The sequence below is a fragment of the Giraffa tippelskirchi genome, chromosome 9 (genome assembly GCF_054371585.1).
Source record: "Giraffa tippelskirchi isolate mGirTip1 chromosome 9, T2T-mGirTip1v1.2.pri, whole genome shotgun sequence".
NCBI classification, from domain to species: Eukaryota; Metazoa; Chordata; class Mammalia; order Artiodactyla; family Giraffidae; genus Giraffa; species Giraffa tippelskirchi.
This window is the reverse complement of record NC_137283.1, coordinates 150,436,236-150,461,046: the sequence shown is the minus strand read 5'-3', so window position 1 is coordinate 150,461,046 and position 24,811 is coordinate 150,436,236. Positions and strand designations below refer to the sequence as shown.

Here is a 24,811-nt window from a genome sequence, read left to right as displayed (position 1 = left end):
CTGCCACAATTCCAAGAACTGTCCTCCAGGAGATGAGAACAAACCAACCATGGAACCATGGAACCAAAGATTAATTGTACTTGAAACAATCAAGATGACCCTGGTCAGACCATCCATGACCAATCTGGAGATGACTGTCGGAGCTGACTGCTGTTTCTGCAGGCAGCCCCCTCCCTCTGTCTATAAAAGGGCTTGCCCACAAAAACACTGGAGTGGGTTGCCATTTACTTCTACAGAACAGCCTGCTGCCCTGTATCTTAGTCAGCTGATCTCTTTATTTAGTCCCTTAAGGAATGCCATCCAAGAAAGACTGACTTGCGGCAGTTGGTCAGGTGGCCGGGGAAGAATCGCTTTAGGAAACTCAGGAGAGGGTGGTAGAGAAGAGAGGGGCGAAGCCTGAGCGCCGGGAAACTCGGCCGGAGGACCCATAAGTCGTCCGTGGCTCCTTGGCAGGCCCCCGTCCCAGGTCCCAGGTCCCCGAAGTCACCCCGTGGCGCCCAGACTGACAACCGGAAGGAACCTCTTCATCACCACCACCCCCACCCCGGGTACTTCCTTACAGAGACTCACTCACCGGCCGGAAGGGCCTCCCCGGGGCGCCGGCCCTCCAGCGCCGCACCTCGGCCGGGGCCCCTCTTCGGCGCACGCCCTGGGCTCCCTGCTCCCGCGACGCCGCTCCGATCGCCGCCGGGCGAGCTCTCCTCGAGTTCGGGCCGCGGGGCGTCGGGCCGAGATTCAAAAGAGCGATTCAAACTAAAAATCCCGAAGAGACTTCCGGAACTTCTTTTGTGGTTGCGAACTCGACAGTCTCAACCTGAGCGAAAGTGACCTTGGCTGGACCGGGCAGGCGAGGACCGCGCCCCGCCGATCGCAGGAGCCGAGTGCCTAGAAGGAGCGGGCGGTGAGTACGAACCCAGGACGGGTCCCCTCAAATGTTCTGTCTTCTCCCGCCACCCCGGAGCCACCAGCCCGGAGACCGCGGGGTTGAGCCACCTGCGCGACTGACATCATGCGGGAGACGGGCAGCGCAGGGGAGGGGGCTGGGAAAGGCCCGAGGAGGCCGCTGCTGGGACACGGGAGAATCCCTAAATGTTTTGCGGTGAGCTTGCTCCTCCGGGGCCCTAGCAGGACTTTGCAACTTGCTGGTGAACAAACGATAATAAATTCCCGGCTGTTCTAGAGCTGGGCTCCAACAGGACCGTTGGACTCTGTTGTACACCCTCCTCCGATATGACAGACCTGGTGGGGTCGGCCGCTGCTAGTTTGATTAACAGGAGGGAATGGCAACCCACTCCAGTATTCTTGCCTGGAGAATCCCATGGACCGAGGAGCCTGGCGGGCTATACGGTCCATGGGGTTGCAAAGAGTCGGACACGACTGAGTGACTAACATGTAGTGAATGGTATTCATTACAGAGAAAACTTGAGAGGTTAGGATGGAAAGTGAATGTAGGAGAAAAGAAGGGATAACTGAGCAGGAGATGGCAGCGGCGGTGGGGTGGGGGTGAGGGAGGAAGTGAGTTCAAAGAAAGATCAGAGGAGGAAGTGGCTCATGGAATGAGCAGAAGAGCCAACAAAACGTGGGCTTTTCTTGCTCTCACCAGAAAAGGGCTTTTTTGGAGGGAGGATAGTTGTTCAAAGTGAATTTGGCTTTGTAATGTCATGATTATTTTTTTTTTAATGAGTAATTACACTTGAAACTTAAGAAATACTTCCTGGGTATAAGTGTTATTTTTCTTGTTTTTCAACAGGGCTTCCTCAGTCTAGGACTAAAGACTTTGGGCAGTGCCAGGAGGAAGAGGTATAGACACACCCCAGGCTACCTTTTGCCGGTCAGTCTCCTAAAGCTGCGGGGAGGAATGTCACTGGCTCACACCACAGGTCATCTTTTGCTGATACTGCTGCTGATAGAACCCGGGAAGACTCTGGGCAGTGAGTGTCCTGGATCTGGGGCTCTGGTGGGGGAGTGGGGGACATGAGAAAATGGGGAGGGAAGGGGCTCCACCCTGGTGGGCGGCTGTCCACCTGCTCTTAGTATGGTGAGGGTGTGGTTTAGCTGGACTGGCTGCCCAGGAGGTGACACCCTGCCTCCCGGGACCCCGCCCAAGGCAGGGTGCCTGGGCCTGTGCTCCTGTAGCAACTTTCCCTCTCCTGGCAAGTCCCACCTCCTACTCCAGTAAAACTTTCCGGATGCCTAGGGACCCATCATGAATGTGGCCTGTGTCCTATGGCATCTTTCTTCCCATTTTATTGAAAGTCTTGTCTGTTGAGATAGATTTTAAGTCTCTAGAAAGCAGACATTGTCTTCTGTTTTTGCTTCCTCAGAAGCTGGCGTGTGCCTGCTTAGTCACTTAGGTGTGTCTGACTCTTTGCCACCCTACGCCGGACTGTAGTCTGCCAGGCTCCTCTGTCCATTCTCCAGGCAAGAATACTGGAGTGGGTTTCCCATTTCCATCTTTAGGGGATCAAACCCATTCTCCTGCACTGCAGGCAGATTCTTTACTGCCTGAGCCACCATATATCAGATAAATCTTCCTGCTAATAATATATGGACGGAAAAGATCCATGGTGGCATCAAAGTGTTTAACTAAACCTCAGACACTTTAAGGTGAGGCAGGACTGAAGATGCAGCAGAGGAGGGTGTCTGGGATAGAGACCCCTCCCTCTGCAACCAGGCCCTGGAGGAGGAAACTCCCAGCCATGCCTGTGGTTTTCTCTCACAGATGCCCACTCTCTGTGCCTTGATCTCACTGTCAAACCTCAGTCCAGACCTAGACAGCCCTGGTGTCAAGTCCACGGCTCCGTGGACACAAAGCCTTTCCTCCAGTATGACAGTGACAGCAACAAGGTCAAACCTTTGGGTGTCCTGGGGAAGGAGGTAAACGACACGAAAGCGTGGACTGAATTGAGCCAAACGCTGGGAGAAGCAGGAAGAGAGCTCAGGATGGTCCTGCCTGTCATCAAACTGGACAAAAAGGAGACAAGAGGTAAGTATGAGAAGGGAATGGGGAGCTGGAGACAGCAAGAGAGGGGTAGGGGTGGAGTGCATGCGGGGAGGGCCTTCCTGTGAAAAGACTGAACACGATCCAGCCTTAGAGACCTGGTGGACCAGATGGGTAAGAGAGGGCAGGTCTTGGTCAGAAGATCATGGGCCCCTAGATGTGCAGACACACTTGAGTGACTGGGGAGGATGGACTGTGGACAGTCCAGAAAGATTCATTGTGTGTGTGGGGGGCACAGGTCCTCCCACCCTGCAGGTCAGGCTGTGTTGTCAGCGTGAAGCTGAGCAATGCTCTGGTGCATCCTTGCACTTCAGCCTCAATGGACGGACAGCCCTCCTCCTTGACACCATGAACATAGTCTGGACAGTCATTGATCCTGGAGCCACAGCGATCAAAGAGAAGTGGGAGAACAACCAGGAACTGGCGGAGTATTTCAGGAAGATCTCAATGGGAGACTGCAGTTATTGGCTTAGGGAATTCCTGGAACACTGGGAGAACATGCTGCTCCCAGAGCCCACAGGTAACTGAGTGGGGTGGGGGAGGTAGGGGAGGTGGTAGCTTCCTTCAAAGGTCTAGTACCTTCCTTGTGTGGATGTGAGCACATATGTTTGTGCAATTGAAAATAGGATGGATGGATGGAGTGATTGATCCCTTGGTGGACTTCCTGTCCGGAGAGTCAGTGATGGGCGTTGCATAGGATTTCCCAACATCCTCCTTTCCCAGCCCACCTCCCTCAGCACAGGAGCCCCGTTCCTCATTAACCGATGACCCAGTCCCCTGGCACTGCTAGATGGTCCCCAAATCTATATATGCATTATGTTTCCAGGCCTTCTCTCCCCTCTGTTGTACTGATCCTTTAACCAACTCTAATGTCACTTAATGAAGCCCTTATCCCTTCCCAGACAGAATTAAGTACCCCCAATTGTGTCCTCCTTAAAAAGGACTCCTCACAGTAAACATGTCCACCGGAAAGATAATCAACTGGACATTTGCTATCTCAGTGACTCAGATGGTAAAGAATCTTCCTGCAAGGCAGGAGACCCAGGTTCGATCCCTCGGTTGGGAAGATTCCCTGAAGTAGGAAATGGCAACCCACTCCAGTATTCTTTCCTGGAGAATCCCATGGACAGAGCAGCCTGTTGGGCTACAGTCCATGAGATCGCGAAGAGTCGGACATGGCTGAGTGACTAACACAACTCAGTAGAAATATTAGCTCCACAAAGACACAGCACAAGCCCATTCATCTTTCCACATCCGGACCTGAAGTGTGGCTACACATGAGTCAGTAACTATATGGGAAACATGTGCTATCTAAGGACAGCAGGTACTGAGGAAGGTGTATTCTGAGAGTTGACAAGGCTTTTGCTTTTTCATTTTAGAACCACTAATAATGGCCCCAAATATCAGCCAGTCTGCATCCATCCGGTTGGTGGCTTGCATTATCCTATTGATCATCACCCAGTTAGTTCTAATTGCTTCATCATCATGAATCTTATGAAGAAATCAGGGACCACAGCAGGTGAGAAGCCGGCTGGCCTCTGGCTCCTGGGCAGGTTTGTTCTGGTCAGGACTTGGGAGAGGTGAGCCTCGGGTCTCACCAAGCCCCTCCACTGGACCCATCTTTACCTACATGATGTTCTTCTTGGTCTTGGGCCCCCACACTTCCCTGTAGGGTTGGGAACCACTCTGTTGTTGGGGTAGAAGAGGCTGGTGTGGGCAGCAGGACAGTGCAGTGGGAGTGGGGATGAAGACAAGTGTCTTCTCCTTTGGGGGCATCTGGTATAAGATGTAGACATGGTGGGGTGGGGTGTTGTCCTGAGATCTTACTCAGGCTTTCCCAGTCCTTTGATGAAAAAACCTTTTGTTCTCTGATGATAGCATTATCTAGCTCCACATTTTCCCCAATGTTCTAATAGCTATTCCATCATCTGGATGTTTCTCCCTGGACTATGAGAAGGTACAGTGTTAAACCGACTCTGGGTGGCAAAAACTGACCCTTGATGACAGTCTGGCTGTTGATCTAATATTCTACCTTCTACTCAGAGTGGGATTTAACAAGAAGCTAAAGAAGCTCATGCTTAAGAATTCCTTCACTTTCCACGACTGTTGATGGGCCCTTAAGGTGTATTGACTTGGTCATTTTGAGGATTTGCAAAAGTCAAATATTTGCTCACAATCCGTTAAGGCTTCCAGTTCTATTCTTTCCATCAGACTTCCCTTCATGTGGGGTGGAATCAGGGTGAGGGGGCGGAGGTTGGCATTTTTTAAATTCTGTTAAGAAGATAATGCATTAGGGATATACTTATGTGATTAATGAGACATAATTTATGTGTTCACACTCACTTACATGAATAGTTAAGTTACCGCATGCTTTTATGGGCTGAATGTGTTCTTCTTAATTCATGTGATAAAATCCTTACCTCCAGGAAGACTTGTTGAAACCACTCAGTCGGTGGTGTGTGGTTACACAGCCTGTGTTGTGATACAATAGGATGTATATGTTTGGTCAAAGTCCTGGTTCCTGGAACAGTTTCTAAAACCCACATTTTGGTGTCATATTTGGTGTTCTGAGTATAAAAAAATAGCTTTTCTTTAGAGACCTAGCAGACTAATACCTATGCAGAAACCACAGTCAAGTGCTAACTACTTAGATGTCATGACACAAAAGTGTGAGGCTACTAGTTGAATTATCATGTAGATTAATATCTGTATTAACATACTGACATGTTAATGCATAAAAATGTATCTAGAACAGAAGAAAGGATAAAGTGTGATATAGCCATAAATGGAACACTATAACCCAATAAATAAGGAATAAATTACTACAGTAAAAACATAGATGCCTCATTAAAAGGATTTGAGAGGCAAGTGCTGGACACAAAAGAATATATACTCTGTGGTACTCCTTTTTGTTGTGTTACATTATTGTGAGGTTTAACTGAGTTGTGTTTTTTAAGATGTATTTATTTTTGGTTGTGCTGGGTCTTCATTGCTGTGTGTGGGCTTTCCCTAGTTGCTGCTCTCTAGTTACGGTGCAGGAGCAGCTCACAGTGATGGCTTTTCTCGTAGCAGAGGCAGGCTCTAGGCTGCGGGCTTCAGTAGCTGGGGCACACAGGCTCAGTAGTTGCAACTCCCAGGCTCCAGAGCACAGCCTCAGCATTTGTGGCCCATGACCTTAGTTGTTTCGCAGCATGTGGGATCTTCCGGGACAGGGACTGAACTCGTGTCTCCTGCGTTGGCAGGCAGATTCATTACCAATGAGCCACCAGGGAAGCCCCTCACCAAATTATTAAAAAGACATTCTAAGCTTAATTCTAAATCTGATCTCAATAATTTATGGATGAAGATTAGATGTTCCATGACTTGCAACCAGGAAATTATGCATACTGGAAAAGATATTATTTAAAGGACTATCCACAACCTACATGGATCCTTATCAGGTGCTCTAAACTAGCTCATGCACAACAAAACTGAAGAAAATAGCTCTTGGATTAATATTTCCCACTTAGAAAGGGCGACTGCATTGAACTGGCTATCAGAGAACACTGCTGACCTCAGAAACACCTAAAAACAATGCTCAAACAAACAGGATGTTTGAGCTCATACATTCATACCAGGATGAGAAGAAGAGAACATTGGAAAAAATTTTAACCTTTCAGTTTTCACTAATGCCTAGACAAACTTGAAGTTTTCTCCTCTCAGGAATATATTCAGTGATGCAGAGAATTCAATTATACATTGTACCTTTTTTGCCCAATGAGAATCACATGAATGTTTATTGAAACTCCTTTATTTTAGGGGCTCAAATGTGTTGAAGTCCTTATTAGGTGAAGGAGACCTCACCTGGAAATAGGGTGTGTGCAGATGTAATCCAACCAAGGTCAGGGTGGATTAGGGTTGGCTCTAATCCAGTGACTGGTGCCTTTACCAGGAGGCATGCCTGATAAAGAAATGTGGACACGCAAGAAGAGATGGATATAGGAAAACAAGACATATGAGAAGAGTGTCATGGAAGGACAGAAACAGACACTGGAGCTACGCAATGCCAAGGGTTTCTGGCAACCACCAGTGCTATGCGTAGTACCTCAGTTGTCTCCGACTCTTTGCGACCTCATGGACTGCAGCCCACCAGACACCTCTGTCCATGGGGATTCTGCAAGCAAGAATACTGGCGTGAGCTGCCATTTCCTTCTCCATGCAACCGTCAGTAGTCAGGAAGAGAAAAGATGGAGCCTCCCTTAGAGCCTTCAGAGAGGGCCCTACTGACAGCTTGATTTCGGACTTCTAACCCTAACAGTCTTGAAAGAATAAATTTTGGTTGTTTCAAGCCATACAGTTTGCGGTAATTTTTTATGAAGACTTCACTGTCCTAACCAAGCTTGCGGGGGCTTAGGCTGCATTCCCAGCTCAAAGGGAACTGGTGAGCAAGAAGGAAGGCAAGAGAGCAGTTTTAGAAAAGAGCCAAGAAACAGACCAAGGGATGTCTAGAAACGTGACACCTAGTAGACGAGGTAAGAAATACCAGCGAAGGGAACACTGATCAATACATGACAACAGGAGAACTGGCTAATCCTGTAACTAAAAGAGGATTTCTATTTAACACAATACACAAACGTTCATTTTAGGTTGATTAATGCATGAAGGTGACTGTTCGTGGGGACTCAGGGCTATACGCCAGTAGGAACACATTTGGTGAGTAGTTTTAGATATGGGGCTGGGGAATTAAAAAGGAGAAGGCACGTTTCCAGGTAGAACCCAGACAGAAATCTAAAATTCCTGGCTGAGCCCTGGGACAAAGTTCTGGCAGCCAGCCCCTTCCCAGAACCACCCTGAGCTGTGTGTGGCTTTGCGGCAGATGGAAGGCCCAGTATCTTGGGGAGAACTGGCCAGTGTGACTGTGTGTTTGTGAGAGAGAGAGAGACGGAGAAAGAGGGTATGCGTGAGAGGAGGAGGGCAGAAGAGAGGAGTGATTGTGTTAGTTGCTCAGTCATGTCTGACTCTTTGCGACCTTGTGCACTGTAGCCATTCAGGCTCCTCTGTCCACGGGATTTTCCAGGTAAGAATACTGGAGTGGGTTGCCATTTCCTACTTAGGTGTGTGGGGCAGTGACACTAATTTGTGATAGGAAGGTGAACGTGAAGAGAGTGAGGGAATGCTGGAAAGAGTGTGCTGGATGTGTGGGGAGCAGCCACAACTAGTGTGTGAGAATGTTGGGAACCTTGGTGTGTGTGGGTGTGTTTGTGTGTGTGACTGTGGACAGGTGAGCCTGGCACAGAAGGGGAGTGCACAGTATATGTATGCAGAGGGCCGGGTAGGGGATGCCCTGGGGGACCCAGAGAGGAGGAAGAGAGTGAAGGGAAATGGCCGTGAGGGGAAAGTTTCTCGATGGCAGTGGAAGTAGATGGGAGCCTTCTGTGTGGAACTTTGTGTGAAGGAGGGTGTACAGACTGTGAGGAAGCCAGGGTCCCTGTGGGAGGGGAGCCCGCTGTGGCTTTGCAGAGAGTGGAGAGCGAGTGGGGCAGGCAAGCAGGCCCTTGTGTGTGAAAGAAAGTGTGTGGTGGGTGGGGGATGGGGTGTGCACAGTGGGAAGGGGGTGTGAGGAGACCTGCATGGAAAATTTCAGGGTGACGTGCACAAGGGTAGAAGGATATAAGTGAGAAACATGAAGCATATGTGGGGAACAGGTGTATGTGTGGGGGGCTGTGTGGGAAGCTGGAGAGTCAGGGTGGGCTGTGGGTGATGGAGGGCAGTGTGGACGGTGAGGGGGCTTGTGTGTGTAACTCTGGGGGCTGAAGTGTGGGGAGACAGGTGTGCATGGAGAGTGTGGGGTGAGCAGTGTGTCAGGACTGTTGCTGAAGAGGCCTCAGTGGTGACCGGCTCCCCAACTTCTCCCTTCTCTGGGCCTGGACCCTCTGGCCTGGACCCCGAGTTCCAAGGGAGCCAAAACTGGCAGGGACAGGGAAGAAGCTGTCATTTACTTTCTTTTTTTAGCTTGAACCACCACACTAAAATATCTGCCTTGTGACAGGTGTCAACTGGGGTCACCTGCCTTCACCAGCTGATGCCTCCCCCAGGCCCAGGGGCTGAACTGCATTCCCTCCCTCAGTTTCTAGTCACCCTGGGGCTTCCCTGACAGCTCAGTTAGTAAAGAATCCACCTGCAGTGCAGGAGACCCAGGTTCGATTCCTGAGTCAGGAAGATCCCCTGGAGAAGGGATAGGCTACCCACTCCGGTATTCTTGGGCTTCCCTGGTGGCTCAGCTGGTAAAGAATCCGCCTGCAATGAGGGAGACCTGGATTCGATTCCTTGGTTGGGACGATCCCCTGGGGAAGGGAAAGGCTACCTACTCCAGTATTCTGGCCTGGAGAATTCCAGGGACTGTATAGTTGGACCCGACTGAGTGACTTTCATTTTGGAGCCTCTGAGCAATAGGATTCCCTTCAATCCCCTCCTGCCTACTAAGCTCAGGGGGAGGAACTCCTGTGGGGGGTGCAACAGGTGGAGGAGGGGACCCAACCCTCTCCACCGCGCCCTTCCCACCTCTCCAGGCCCAGACCCCTCACTGTCCCCCAACTCCTTCCTCCCCACCTTGCCCTTCTCCCCACCTTCCCTCATCTCTTACTGCTCATCGCAGGTGTTCCCAGGTCTGTCCAGCAGCTCAGGGGGGAAGCCAGGAGCCTGCATGGCAAGACCCCCAGACCCACCCTTAGACACTCACGGCCCTTGTGTCCTGGACTCTGTCCAGTCGGAGCACAAGCAGCTTCGACAGAAAAGTGGGGACTTGGGAGCCTGAGCTGTGACCTTGGAGACTACTCCCCAGCAGCTTTCAAATACAACCTACGCTCCCTCCCTTTCCCTTTCCCGCTCCAACCCAACCACACTCCACCCCACCCCTCCCACACCACCCCTTGGCCCCCCTCCAGGAAACCCTGGACCCGATGCCCACCTTGCCAAGTCCTCCCTGCTGTTCTGAAGAGGTCACCCTAATACTTACCACTACTTTCCACGGGATGGTTTGTTTTTTCAGCTAGGTTGATAACTGCGGGATTCAGATAGGATCACTTTTTTTTTTCACATGTCCTGCCCTTGGCACTCTCCTTTCTATGTAGCTGATTGGTCTCCCCAGTGTGTGTTAGGGCTACTGTACTGGCATCCGCTGGAACCCTGGGGAAGTCCTCAGCCATAGTGTCTACAGAAAATTAGGGGTTAAATGGAGACACCAGTGAGGATGGGGGAAGGGTGGAAGGACACCAAGTCTGGGGTCCCCTCTGCCTGTCCTGCCTTTCAGGGGACTTGAACCCTGTGTCTTAGACACCAGGCTTTTGAGAGCTCCCTTCCTCCCTGTCTGAGTCCCATGGGACTACTATAACAAGTAACCATACATTGCATGGCTTACAAACAACAGGAACGTTTTCCCCATGGTTCTGGAATCTGGCAAGTCCGAGAGCAAAGCACTGGAAGATGTCTGGTTCACAGAGGGCTGTCTTCTCACGGTGCACTCACCTTATGGAAGGGTGGAGGGAACACAGGGTCATTTTCTATAATGGCTCTGACCCATTATTTTGACTGTGTGGATCACAACAAACTGGTAAATTCTTAAAGAGATGGGAATACCAGACCACCTGACCTGCCTCCTGTGAAATCCACCCGAGGGACTGTTGCCCGCCAGGCTCCTCCATCCATGGAATTCTCCAGGCAAGAAGAGTAAACTGGGTTGCCATTTCCTTCTCCAGGGGATCTTCCTGACCCAGGGATTAAACCTGGGTCTCCTGCATCGCAGGCAGGTTCAGAGCTACCATATGATACAGCAATCCCACTCCTGGGCATATATCCAGAGATGATAGGTGATGGAGAGAGATAAACTGGGAGGTCAGGATTGACATATACACACTGCTATACTTCAAATAGATAACCAACAAGGACTTATTGTGTGGCATAGGAAAAACTGCTCAATATTCTGCAATAGCATAAATGGGAAAGGAATTTGTAAAAAAAAAAAAACATACATGTATATGTATTATTGAATCACTTTGCTGTACACCTGAAACTAACACACATTTTTCATCAACTATATATTCCAATATAAAATAAAAAATGTTAATTAATTAAAAATAATAAATATTGATATTGAGCATCTTCTCACATGCCTATTGGTCATGTGTAAGCCTTCTTTGGAGAAATGTCTGTTTAGATGTTCTGCCCATTCTTTGATTGGGCTCCCTGTTTTTATTATTGAATTGTAAGAGCTTTTCATATATTTGGAAATTAAGCCCTTGTTACCTGCAAGGGTGACAACATTTGCAAATCTTTTCTCCCAGTCTGTAGTTTACCTGTTTTGTTTTGCTTATGGTTTCCTTTGCTGTGCAAAAGTATATAAGTTTGGTGAGGCCGCATTTCTTTATTGCTTTTTCTCAACTTTTTTGAATGACAAATAATACTGGATCATTATAATTTCTCTAATTTTCAAAGGTTGTACAATTATACAAAAAAAAAAGGAGGGGCAAAGTGTCGAATTACACATAATCCTTCTTCAAAATGCATTGGCATTGAAATTTTGAAGGAAAAATAAACAAATGGGACCGAATCTAACTTGCAGAGTGATGAGCTGGCCTAATTTCAATACTGCTGTGTCTCTGGGACTCAGGAAGCACGAGGAGAGGGAGAGAGATGAGAGAAGGGCAGGTCAGTGGAACGGTCAGAACATAGACAACATTTATCAGTTAAGTTTGCCGGCCGAACCGGCACCGGAAACAATAACTGGGTTGGCTGAAAAGTTCCTTCAAGTTTTCATAAGATGGTATGGAAAACCCTAAGGAAACTCAATACAATGAAAAGGTCAGTGATCATCCAAGGCAAGCTCAAGATGGGGAAGTAGGAAGCCCTGAGCTCTCCCCTCCATGACCTTCTTGCCAGAAATTCTTCCCTGACCTCTGATCAATTTCTTTTAATTAGGGAGACCAAAATGACAAAATGATCTAACTAGGAAGATTCTGGCTATCAGCCCAAGCACAGCTCAAGTACACTTCCCAGGAGTGGGAGGAGTGAGCACCAACAGCCCCGGCTGTGACGAATTGGCCCTGGGCGGGACCTCCCCGCGGAGGAACGCCGGCGGCCAGAGAAGTGCTTGCTGAGAGTGCCTCAAAGGAAAGGTTCCACTCCTCTGACCTGGCATCCTTCACTCCTGCAAAACTGGGATCCAGGTGGCAAAGGGAGAGATGGGTGGCCTCGAGACATGTCTTGCCATCTTGGTCCTGCTTCTGACTGTCTGGTTCAGCGGGACGCCCGGTGGTGAGTTCGGGCGGGGAACCTGCGGGGCGGCGCGTGGAAGTTGGGTGACTTACGACCCGAACGGGGATGGTGCCGTGCGCGGGGATTCGCGAAACTTCTTGCGGGGAGGCGCCGCCGCCCCCTCCTCTTTCCCTTCCCCTGGGTCCTTTGCTCCTCGGTGGCTCCCCCGAGCTACTTGCCTGCTCTCCGGGGCAGAACAGGGGTGCCTTGGGTGAAGTAGTAATGCTGGGAGTTTGAGAGGTGACGCTAGGAGAAGAGGGGGCCAATCCGCTACGGGGAATGCTGTTGAGGCCCCCCAGGGCCCAGCCCGCCCCTTGGAAGTGGGAGTCCTGGAGCCCGGCGGGCTGGGACCCGTCGGCCTCCCCGCGGGGAAGGGACCCAGAACTGTCCCGAAAAGCGCAAGTCCGCGATCTGCGCGCAGCGCACCTTCTGGTCCCTACTGCTGTCGGCCCTTGAAGGACCAGCGATCTTTATCACCTATCAGTTAACACCGGAGAAGGCAATGGCACCCCCACTCCAGTACTCTTGCCTGGAAAATCCCATGGACAGAGGAGCCTGGTAGGCTGCAGACCATGAAGTCGCTAAGAGTCGGACACGACTGAGCGATTTCACTTTCACTTTTCACTTTCATGCATTGGAGAAGGAAATGGCAACCCACTCCAGTGTTCTTGCCTGGAGAATCCCAGGGACGGCGGTGTCTGGTGGGCTGCTGTCTGTGGGGTCGCACAGAGTCGGACACGACTGAAGCGACTTAGCAGCAGCAGTTAACACCTGCAGGGCGGCCGGGGCTCGGGCAGGGGTGGGCAGCGGCGGGTGGCCGAGCTTCTCCTGGGCGGTAGAGGCGGGAGCTCCGAGCCGACGGATGTGTGGGCCCTTCTCCAGGGACGCGCATCTTGACGGCCGCTGCGGTACCGCTCGGGTCAGTTAGGCTCCCTTCTGCCCCGGCCCCCGCTGCCCCTGGAACTCCCACGCACTGTATCAGTGTTTGGGCTCGAGCTGTCCTGTCCTGGCAAAGTAGATTCTGAAGTTATGACACTAAATGCAGCTCAACTTGACAATAACTTCAAAAAGCTTCACAGTCTTAGAGTTGAAACGAAGGAAATTGCCATCCAGAAATTGAGGAAGTGAAACTTCAGCCTTGGACAAAAGGACCAGCAGAGGAACCCATTTATGATCCTGTACATGCAACTCCAGCCGTGTCTACACGTGTGTTTTATATCAGCCTAGGGATTTGCTGTCCAGTTATATTTCTTGTAGTACTAGTATTAGCTGTTTTGCATCTTCATAGTATGAAAAGGATTGAACTGGAACATGACATCAGCACCAGCAGTAGTTCCCGAGGGCTGTCTCAGTCCCAGTAGTTCCCAGATGTCTCAGTACGTGAGAGGCAACACACCCAACAATACAACTCCCATCTCCAGTTGTCCTACCTCGTGGGTAGAGGAGAAGGACTTGAGAAGTATCACTCTTTTGGAGGCCAAAGCTAAGGTTCAGTTCAGTTCAGTCGCTCAGTCGTGTCCGACTCTTTGCGACCCCATGAATTGCAGCACGCCAGGCCTCCATGTCCATTACCAACTCCCAGAGTCTACCCAAACACATGTCCATCGAGTCGGTGATGACTGAGCGATTTCACTTTCACTTTTCACTTTCATGCATTGGAGAAGGAAATGGCAACCCACTCCAGTGTTCTTGCCTGGAGAATCCCAGGGACGGCGGTGTCTGGTGGGCTGCTGATGCCATCCAACCATCTCATCCTCTGTCGTCCCCTTCTCCTCCCGCCCCCAATCCTACCCAGCATTAGGGTCTTTTCCAATGAGTCAACTCTTCTCATGAGGTGGCCAAAGTATTGGAGTTTCAGCTTCAACATCAGTCCTTCCAATGAACACCCAGGATTGATCTCTTTTAGGATGGATTGATTGGATCTCCTTGCAGTCCAAGAGACTCTCAAGAGTCTTCTCCAACACCACAGTTCAAAAGCATCAATTCTACGGCGCTCAGCTTTCTTCACCGTCCAACTCCCACATCCATACATGACCCCTGGAAAAACCATAGCCTTGACTTGACGGACTTTTGTTGGCAAAGTAATGTCTCTGCTTTTAAACATGCTATGTAGGTTGGCCATAACCTTCCTTCCAAGGAGTAAGCGTCTTTTAATTTCATGGCTGCAATCACCATCTGCAGTGATTTTTGAGCCCCAAAAATAAAGTCTGACACTATTTCCACTGTTTCCCCATCTATTTCCCATGGAGTAATGGGACCAGATGCCATGATCTTAGTTTTCCAAACGTTGAGCTTTAAGCCAACTTCTTCATTCTCCTCTTTCACCTTCATCAAGAGGCTCTTTAGTTCTTCTTCACTTTCTGACATAAGGGTGGTGTCATCTGCATATCTGAGGTTATTGATATTTCTCCCAGCAATCTTGATTCCAGCTTGTGTTTCTTCCAGCCCAGTGTTTCTCATGATGTACTCTGCATATAAGTTAAATAAGCAGGGTGACAATATACAGCCTTGACGTACTCCTTTTCCTACTTGGAACCAGTCTGTTGTTCCATGTCCAGTTCTAACTGTTGCTTCCTGACCTGCATACGGGTTTCTCAAGAGACAGGTCAGATGGTCTGGTATTCCCATCTCTTTCAGAATTTTCCACAGTTTATTGTGATCCACACAGTCAAAGGCCTTGGCATAGTCAATAAGCTAAGGTGAATGATATCAAAATACCTATCCAGGGAGAGGAACTCAAAAGATGTACTCTAAGAAGGTGCCTTTTGGTGTACTTCCTACGGGGTTTATGTAGATGAAAAAGATCCAGATAAAGAGCAACAAGCATTTGTAAAAACAGTTAGAGATCAAGCTTCTGAAATTCAGGTGACAACGATGCTCCCTGAAAGTTGTAGGCTACGAGATCTTCATCACAGAAATCTTCCTATTACCCATGTGTGAACAGAAGAAGGGGAAAAGCCCATGGTGGATTGCCTTACATGAACTGGGGTTATCTTAAACTGTTTTTATGACAGTGCAAATATGTAGAGGCCAATAGTCTGCAGGCAACTTCTCAACAAAACCTAGTTCACATGGCTGCTCAGATTGCCTGTGGAAGGAGCTACCTGATCAGAAGAGAAGTCCTCCACAAAGACCTGGTAGCTAGGAGCTCTATCACTGATGACAACTTCAAGTTAAGAGCAAAGCCAATCCCTCTCCAGAGTCTTGTTCCCCTTGGACTCTCACTGTCTGGGGAACAACAAAAACACAGGATCGATGGATGGCTTTTGAAAGTCTGGTTAATAATGAATTCTCCAGCCTTCCATGGTGATCCAGTGGCTAAGACTCCACACTCCCACTACAGGGGCCTGGGTTCAACCCCTGGTGGGGGAACTGGATCCTGCATGCCACAACTGAGAAGTCAGCATGCTGCTACTAAAAGAGCCCACGTGTTTATGACTCTGGCCAAATGCCCTTCAGTGGACATCTACTGGTTTGATGTGGCCGAGTACCTGAAAGAGGGTTACCAAATAGCCCAGACTCTCAACTGTCCTGATGAACCATTTATGTGATGGCTTGTGTTGGGCCTTCGATCCAGAGGAGAGGTGCAGTTCCAGCAAAGGGCCCAGTGTCTCACAGAGGTCTGTGCAGCCCTGGGGACCTGTGTCTGAGACTCCTCTCTCAGTCCCCCAGGGTCAGGAGGAAGGTGCCTGTCGAGGCCCACTTGGAGCCAGCCAGTCACATACATCACCCAGCATCACAGAAGCACATTTGTCTTCCAGAACATGTGCCTTAGGAATGCTTTAGCATCTCAACATTCTAAGACATATTTAATGATGTGGAATACTTTCTCAATATCACTTTTATTAGGTTTAACTGAAAATGTTTGTGTAAATTTTTTACACATAGTTGCCTTTGAGGTATAGGTATATTCTTACAAAAGAGTTTTAAAACTGTTTAAACACACATATTTGAACTAACGATCTTACTACCAACTGCTTTTTCTTTTCCTAACTTCTGCAAGGTAATGCAGTTGATTCACCTTTGAAGTTGTGCTTTTCTTTACTAGTTTTCGTGATTTGTCCTCAACATGCAATACTTTTTCATAGGAAAACAGAAACCTTCCGGCAGTTATGGGCTAATGCCCCCCACTCCTTTATTACAGAGTAGCTACCTTGGTCCCAAGCGCCATACGGGAATCCACAGGTGTGAGCAGAGGGTAGTGGCCATCTAACAGCTCTAGTGTCACCTGTAGGCCAGCTGCTGGTGAGTCTTGTTCGTTCCCTGTGGCCCTGCTTATGTCAAAACACATAACCACTTCTATCCTATGACGGCTGGCCTAGCTGAACTAATGATTAGGGGTTGATGAGCACACATGACGATGGGCAACCCCAGTCCATGACCAGAGGCCTCATCTCTGCCAGGCCCCAGGACCACACCAGGAGCCACGTTTACATGGTGTGACTTTCCCCACTGCAAGTGGCATGGCCTAGCTTCAGGACACTCAGGGTCTGTGTTGTGAGCTTTCAAGTAGAAGATGGCATGTAGCACCTTTCTGACCACAGATACCTCTGATGTCACTGGTTCTGCTGGGTCATCTGCCCAAGAAGCAGCTCCAGCCATGCTCATCGTTCACCAATTGTGACTGCTTTTGTGCTGGACAGCAGGTGGCAGCAGAGACCAAGGGTCTGTGAAGCCTAAACTATTTCTTCTGTACCATTCCAGGAAACCTAAGGCCACAGTGGTAGTTAAATGGAGATAGGATAGGGACCACACCCCTGCAGCCCTCGAGAGATTGTAGATTGGTACTTGTCTCTGTATTTCCTCCAGGATATTGTGTACACGTACTATTGGGGGATGGGGAGGTAGGATCTGGAGTCTGAATCTGGAATTCACTAATACGGTAGCCTTCACCCCACGACAATTTACTGGCTACTCAGGTCTCCATGCATGTCACAAGTTCAGGGCATGTGAAATGACAGCTGTATGGTCTGTGGACCCAGTGATAACCACTGTAAGCAGAACCTGGACTGCTGTCCATTGATGGCCTGGTACCCTGCGCATCACTGCAACAATTGGGGCGTCAGAGTGATACTACGGTTCCTGTGCATGATGTTAGAAACACACTAGGTGCAGTGTGAATGTGAGAGGAGTTTCTGCTTCCGCAGGTTCACTTACCCCAGTAAATAACCATGTGGCTCTTTGGGAAAGAATGGAAGGACTTTTGCACTAGATGTGGTGATGAAAGGGCCCTCTTCTTTAGATTGTGGCTTCTATCTTTAGTGGCTGTGATCTGAGAAGTGGCTCAGATCCGGAAAATGGGCCTGGATCAGATGTTTGGTAGGGATGGCTGCCTTTGGCTTCCTCATCATCCAGCCTTGTGTTCTGTCTCTCTTTCTCTCTTTCAATGGTACAGTTTGTATCTAGGTTCCTGCCCATCTGTTTGCCTTTAGGATCACCTGTGCTATGAGCCAGCATCATATGCTCGGCAGTCCGGTCCTGGCTGGCACTGAGACTCCCTAATCACTTTGACCACTGCACCTACTTTTCTGCTGACCTAGAGCACCCCCACCTGGAATCTGATTTTTCCACAACTTCCATCCCTGTTCCTGATAGAAGCCCACAGAGCACCATGTCCTACCACCATCCCTGACCTTCTGCAAAAGTCATCCTTGAGCTATTGGAGGTGCTTCTCATCCACGCTTTCCTCTCGGGCTCCATAGAGTCCATCAGCTTTCCCATGGAGCTGGTGGACTGCACACTTTCCTGCCCTTTCATACCATGTCCGCCCTGGCAGATTCACTTCTCTGAGCCTTGGATCCCCTCCTCTACCACCTGCCTCGGAAGCTCTGGATGGTCTCTTTCATGCCATGTGAGCCAGGCCTTTCTCGGGGCTTCCAAGACACATCCTAGTGGTTGATCAGCAGCATCTCCCCACCCTTGCTAACTCCTGTGACCCCTATTTATGAATTCTCCTTTCTCCAGCTTTGGGTTCTGTGTTGAGCTTATAAGCAGAGTAGAGATAATGTTATGTGGTTTCAGCACTTGCTCAGCCTGTAAGTGGTGGGGGGAAGGGGGGGGCTAGGGGGCATCTTCCTGCTCTGCCAACCCAGCGCTGCAGCTTTACTCTGCTCTCCCATAAGTGGGGGAGGAGGTAATGGGTCTTGTTCTCCCATCCCTGCCCTCACCTGCGTTTTCCTTGACAGGCACTCACTCTCTTTGCTACAACTTCACCGTTGATCCTCAGCCCAATCCTGGAGAGCCGTGGTGTGTGGTTCAAGGCCACGTAGATGGGAATGTTTTTCTCTCCTATGACTGTGGTGGCGCCAAGATCCAATCCACAAGTCCATTGGGAGAGGAGGTGAAAACTACAAACACTTGGGAAACACAGACAGAAACACTCAGAGACATCGGGGACTTGCTCAAGGGACAACAGCCTGACATTTTACCAGAGAAACACACGGCCAGGGGTGAGTTCAATTCAGTTCAGTTCAGTCGCTCAGTCGTGTCCCACTCTTAGTGACCACATGGACTGCAGCACGCCAGACTTCCCTGTCCTTCACCAACTCACAAACATTGCTCAAACTCATGTCCATCGAATCAAACTCATGTCCATTGACTCCAGGGGTGAGTTAGGAAATCCAGACACTGGAGGAGCAGACTGGGGGCTTAGCTGCATCCATTGTTTATGGGTAAAAAATAAAATTGGATATTGGTCCTTCCCTAGTAGTCCAGTGGAAGAAGTGGGCCTTGGAGGAGAAAACAGGGCCAGGTTAGCTGGGCCCAGGGTAGGTGGACCCAAGTGGGACAAAGAATTTTCAAGCCCAGAGGCTGAGCTCTTTCTTTTCCTCAGTGGGGTCAGGCCCTCTGACCCTGCAGGCCAGGATGAGATGTTGGTGTGAAGAGGATGGACACAGCAGTGGATCCTGGCAGTTTGGCTTCAGTGGACAAATATACCTCGTCTTTGATCCAGAGAATGGACACTGGACACTGGTTCATTCTAAAGGGAGGCAAATGATAGAGAAGTGGAAGAATGACAAAGCTGTGACCGACTTCTTCAAGAAGGTCTCCATGGGAGACTGTCAAGATTGGCTTCAGGATTTTGTGGTGCCCTGGGAGAAGTTTTTAAAGACCACAGGTAAGTGAGATGAGTATAAGGAAGTGGTAGTCCACTCAGGGTGACAGGGACCTGCTCTTCTGTGTGTGTGTGTGTTTTGGGAAAGTGATCCACCTAAAATTAGCTGTTCCTGAAACATGGATGGCCCTAGAAAGTGTCATACTGAGTGATGCAAGTCAGAAAGAGAAGAAGAAATATCATATGACATGTCTTATATGTGAAATCCAAAAAATAGTACAAAAGAATTTACAAAAGAGAAAGAGACTCACAGACTTAGAAAACAAGCTTATGGTTACCCGGGGGAAGGGATAGGTAGGGACTTTGGGAAGGTCATGTACACACCGCTCTGTGTCAAATGGATAACCAGCAAGCTCCCACTGTATAGCACATGGAACTGCCCTCAATGTTATGGGCCAGCCTGGACGGGAGAGGGGTTTAGGGGAGAAGGGGTACATGTATATCTATGGCTGAATCCCGTCGCTGTTCACCTGAAACTATCATACCACTGTTCATCAGCTATACCGCAATACAAAATGTTTTTGGTGTTAAAAAAAAAAAAAAGTAAAAGAAAAGATTGTAAAAAAATAAATAAATAAAGTGAGTTGTCCTGGGAGAACATGACCCGGGGGTGCTCTGGCATCCTCCTTCCTCTTCCACCTCCTGACGTCTCTCCTCGCAGCACAGGCCTTTCCATGATTGAACATGGATTTTTGCTGATTCCAAACTGGTAGACATCTTTTTAATTTGAGGGATTTATTTCTCACTGTACCCTCTTTCCAGAATCTTCTTTTAAATGTCACCAATCCTACTTCTGGAAATCTGTCAATACCACCTCTGCTGTCAGCTCCCGAGGACTCCATCCTCATGTCACCATCTCTGTGTCACAGCAGGACTGAGTGGCTGTGTTGGAAATCTTGCTCCCCCATTAGCTGTCAGAGCTCCTTGAGGACTCGGCTGCTCCCTTCCCTTCATCTTGCCTGAGGATCTATCACTGGGGGGTCCATGTGATGGGTGCAAGCTGTCTGCAGAGTAGGGGTACCTGAGTCAGGAGGGCTGAGGCGGCATCTGCTGAGTTTGAGGTCTGGACAAGGGCTTCATTCTTACTCTCCTTGCAGCATCACCAACCACAGGCCCCTCTACAGTCCAGTCCACGGCCACAGCCGTCAAGTCCAAAGTCTGGATCCTCCCTGTGGTCCTCACTAGTTTCATCATAACTGTCTTCCTGGGCTGAGTCCTTTCAAGGAACAGGTACTGAGGGCAGAATTCAGAGGGAAGGCAGGGGCACACGGCCTGGTGTGAGGATGAGGAAGGTGAATCTCAGCCAACCCTGCCCCTCACTGAACCTCATCCTGGAAATGAGCAGGTGAATAAGACCCCATATCACCTGAGAGCAGAACTCAGACAAGCTCAGCCCTGAGTTCTGAAAGGTCCTCACTGTCAGGTGACATTGTGAAAAGGGAGGGGCCTTCACTAGGCTGAGGGCCTATTGATGCTTAAAGGGTTTAGCCAAGTCCCCTGAGTAAGCACAGACTGCGGGCTGGCAGGTCCCAGGGTAGGTGGTGTGAGAGCAGCAGGCACTCAGGGCAAGAGCAGGATTCAGGGGAGCTGAGAGCAACATGGTAGCTCCACATGATGTGTCAGCGGGGAGGCGACCCCCCAGGGGGCCACGATGAGAGGGGCCGGGCTCTAATCCCAGGAGGAAGGGGTGGGAAGCCTTTGCAGACCCACCTCCAAAGACCTGTTCTCACAGGAAGTGGCTTGGGTGAAGCAGACAAGGCAGGAGCAGAGACGGTGGGAAGGTGTTAGGCCAGCCCTGTGCTCCTGGAGCAGCAGCAGTTGTGACTCAGCCTGCGGCCTGCACGTCAGCAGCCTCCTGGAGACCCAGAGCCTCCATCACTGAGCGGTCCTGCCTTGAGCAGAGGTGCCTGGGGATAGTGGGCCTGAGCTGGGGTGGAGGAGCCCACCTGGGCAGGACCAGGAAGAGATGGGGGCAGGGACCCTCGTCCTGAGAGCTGTGTGTGCTGCTGGCTCAGAGGCTGGAGGGGAGCAAAGGAAGGAGGTTTGTCTGCAGCCCCCCAAGTCTGTCAGGAGGCAAGGGCCCTCCTCCCTGGACCTGCTCCCTGGTGCTTTAGGCCCCATCAGGGAGGATCCGGACCTGAGTAAAGGGAGCAGATTGATTCCTCAGTGGCTCCAGTCCTGAGCCTAAGAAGGGAGTGTCAGGGCCTGGGTGACTCTGTGATGCAGGAAGGAAGGAGGAGGTGACAAGAAGCTGCTGGGCCTGGGGTGGGGGTGGGGGTGGAGGACATAGGAGCCCCTCAGTGAGGGCAGGGCTGGAGGGGCGCTGGGGAGGGGCAGCCCCAGAAAGTGACAGGAGTTCCTCAGCCCCCTGGACCAACGCCTCTTTCTTTTCTGCAGGTGATGCTGCTCCCAGGAAGCCCCAACAGGTGCTCTGTCGGCCCCAGGACTCAGTCTTTGATTGGCCGCCTTTGTTCTCCTTCTCTTCACTTTACAGTCAGGAGATCAGACTCAGGAATTCGCAGCCTGCCTTCCAGTTATGATGACAAGTTGGCTTCACTGTCTTATGTCTCTTGTCGCATCTGGTGAACAGCCTCCTCAGTCTCTTTTTATTCCCCCAACCTATTTTACCTCTTTCTCTTGGTGTTTATTGATGGAATCCCTGCAATGAAATATTCAACTACTTGCACAAGTAATCTCCACAAACAGGACACTTTCTGTCTTCTTCTCAGTTCAGTTCAGTCACTCAGTCGTGTCGGAATCTTTGCGACCCCATGAACCGCAGCACGCCAGTCCTTCCTTTCCATCACCAACTCCCGGAGTCCACCCAAACCCATGTCCATTGTGTCGGTGATAACATCCAACCATCTCATCCTCTGTCATCCCTTTCTCCTCCTGCCCTCAATCTTTCCCAGCATCAGAGTCTTTTCAAATGACTCAGCTCTTCGAATCAACTGGCCAAAATATTGGAGTTTCAGCTTCAACATCAGTCCTTCCAATGAACACCCAGGACTGATCTCCTTTAGGATGGACTGGTTGGATCTCCTTGCAGTCCAAGGGACTCTCAAGAGTCTTCTCAAACACCACAGTTCAAAAGCATCAATTCTTTGGTGCTCAGCTTTCTTCACCGTCTGACTCTCACATCGATACATGACCACTGGAAGAACCATAGCCTTGACTAGACGGACCTTTGTTGACAAAGTAATGGCTCTGCTTTTTTCTGTCTTCTTTTAGTTTGTGAAAAATCAGATACTTCTCAGTAGGGCAATCTCATTGTTACAAATGATAATACGAGAAAAATACCATCTTCTATTATAGGACTTCTTTCTATGTTCAGAGAAACAACTTCAGAGTATTTTCAACAAAACAAAATATTATGTCTGAATGTCTCTTTTAGTCATTTTATTTCATAATGGTAATATTTGAGTCAGTATCTCGCTATTGCAAAAAACATAAATACTTCAAATTTCTTTTTCTAATCAAGGAGGGAACTCAGGACATTTCACCCTTTTTCCACCTTATGGGATTAAATAGAACTGATGATTCGGCTACATTTATTGTAGAAGCAGAGAATAAAAAGAATGCTCTTAAAGTAATGTGCAGGCTAGCTGTCGATCCCAAACAGTATCCTGATAACCTGGATCCAAAGATATATTCTGGAACTTGTGCAATAAAATCGTTTTTTATTTCATCGAGATCCGCACCCTCAGTGGTGACTCTCCTGTGTTCCTCTCTGCCTCCCCCTCTCGAAGGAGAAGCCAGACTTCACCACACAAAATGTCTGTTTTGAAAAGTAGATTTATTTCCCCATAGACAGAGGATCATATTCAGAATAGATAATGAATGACTGCAAATAAATAAGATAAATTGTAACTTTTTGGCAACTGATTGAGCGGTTCACATATATGAAATGTTGTTCAGTCACTAAGTCATGTCCAACTCTGTGACCCCATGGACTATACCATGCCAGGCTTCCCTGTCTCTCACTATCTCCTGGAGTTGCTCAAACCCATGTCCATTGAGCCGCTGATGCCACCCAACCATCTCATCCTCTGTTGCCCCATTCTCCTCCAGCCCTCAATCTTTCCCAGCATCAGGGTCTTTTCCAATGACTTGGCTCTTCACATCAGGAAGGCAAAGTATTGGAGTTTCATCTTCAGCCTCAGTCCTTCCAATGAATATTCAGGACTCATTTCCTTTAGGATTGACTGGTTTGATCTCCTTGCAGTCCAAGTGACTCTCAAGAGTCTTATCTAGCACCACAATTCAAAAGCATCAGTTCTTCAGCACTCAGCCTTCTTTATGGTCCATTTCTCCCATAAGTGCATGACTACTGGAATATCCATAGCTTTGACTGGACAGATCTTTATCGGCAAAGTGATGTCTTTGCATTGCACATCCTACTCAGCATCTTTTCTATTTTCTTCTCAAACCAGTTTTACCACTTGACCTTGATGGTCAGTTTTGCTTTGTTATCATGCATGTGTTCACTGGAGGACCACTTTTAATTTCCTTTAAGTACTTTTCCTTTCGTTCACGACTTGACCAACTGTTTGGTGTAAAAGGCCTGGCTTCTGGCCTTAACTATTTCTTAAAGTTTAACTATTTCTACCCTTGGATTTAAAGTGACGGATGTGTGATTCTTCCTCTCACTTAGACATGTAGAGGCCACTGTAAGTTTAGTTTTTTCTTTTCTTTAGCTTTTCTTCCAAGGAGCAAGTGTCTTTTCATTTCTTAATTAAAATTAATTTTAATTTGATGGCTGCAGTCACCTTCCACAGTGATTTTGGAACACAAGAAAATAAAATCTGCCTGTTTTCCACTTTTTTCCCATATTATTGCCATGAAGTGATGGCTCCAGATGCCAAAACCTTAGTTTTTAGAATGTTCAGTTTTAAGCCAGTGTTTCACTCTCCTCCTTCACCTTCCCCAAGAGGCTCTTTAGTTCCTCTTCACTTTTTGCCATTCAGGTGGTATCATCTAGACATCTGAGGTTGTTGATATTTCTCCCAGCAATCTTGATTCCAGCTTGTGTTTCTTCCAGCCCAGCATTTCACATGATGTACTCTGCATAGAAGTTAAATAAGCAGAGTGACAACATACAGCCCTGACATGCCCCTCTCCCAATTTGAACCACTCCATTGTTCCATGTCCAATTCTGACTATTGCTTCTTGTCCTGCATACAGGCTTCTCAGGAGACAGGTAAGGTGGTCCGGTATTCCCATCTCTTTAAGAGTTTTCCACAGTTTGTTGTGATCCACACAGTCAAAGGTCTAGCATAATCAATGAAGCAGAAGTAGATGTTTTTCTGGAATTCCCTTATTCTGTGATCCAGTGGATGTTGGCAATTTGATCTCTGCTTCCTCTGTCTTTTGTAAATCCAGCGTGTACATTGGAAAGTTCTTGGTTC

General features: G+C 49.0%; 2 protein-coding genes and 1 pseudogene across 14 annotated transcripts in view; all 3 read left to right on the top strand.

The window, feature by feature from the left end:
* The first annotated feature begins 572 nt into the window (after positions 1 to 572).
* Positions 573 to 16,534, top strand: LOC145521436 (retinoic acid early transcript 1E-like). Of its 6 annotated transcripts, none has more exons than XM_081530032.1 (6): positions 573 to 901; positions 1,751 to 1,931; positions 2,723 to 2,986; positions 3,240 to 3,521; positions 4,381 to 4,520; positions 16,434 to 16,534. In XM_081530032.1, exons 2-5 carry the CDS (start codon positions 1,859 to 1,861, stop codon positions 4,488 to 4,490), a joined length of 729 nt encoding a protein of 242 aa, XP_081386158.1. In that variant the 5' UTR covers positions 573 to 901; positions 1,751 to 1,858; the 3' UTR covers positions 4,491 to 4,520; positions 16,434 to 16,534. The 6 variants fall into 6 exon arrangements, with proteins under 6 accessions (XP_081386158.1, XP_081386159.1, XP_081386156.1 ...); XM_081530033.1 differs by lacking the exon at positions 16,434 to 16,534 and adding an exon at positions 11,954 to 12,289; XM_081530030.1 differs by lacking the exon at positions 16,434 to 16,534 and adding an exon at positions 6,933 to 7,332.
* Positions 12,096 to 24,811, top strand: part of LOC145521432 (uncharacterized) — a 38,213-nt gene continuing 25,497 nt past the window's right edge. For 6 of the 8 annotated variants that reach the window (XR_014065385.1, XM_081530021.1, XM_081530022.1 and 3 more), the window contains exons 1-3: positions 12,096 to 12,289; positions 18,475 to 18,738; positions 19,122 to 19,406. Coding sequence is in view for 7 of the 8 variants with exons in the window: in XM_081530021.1 (XP_081386147.1) it covers positions 12,217 to 12,289; positions 18,475 to 18,738; positions 19,122 to 19,406 (622 nt within the window). In the remaining variant the exon portion in view is untranslated. The remainder of the gene's footprint in view (positions 12,290 to 18,474; positions 18,739 to 19,121; positions 19,407 to 24,811) is intronic. The other 2 variants (XM_081530019.1, XM_081530018.1) reach the window with 1 other exon arrangement.
* Positions 12,356 to 15,939, top strand: LOC145520872 (tyrosine-protein kinase RYK-like; annotated as a pseudogene).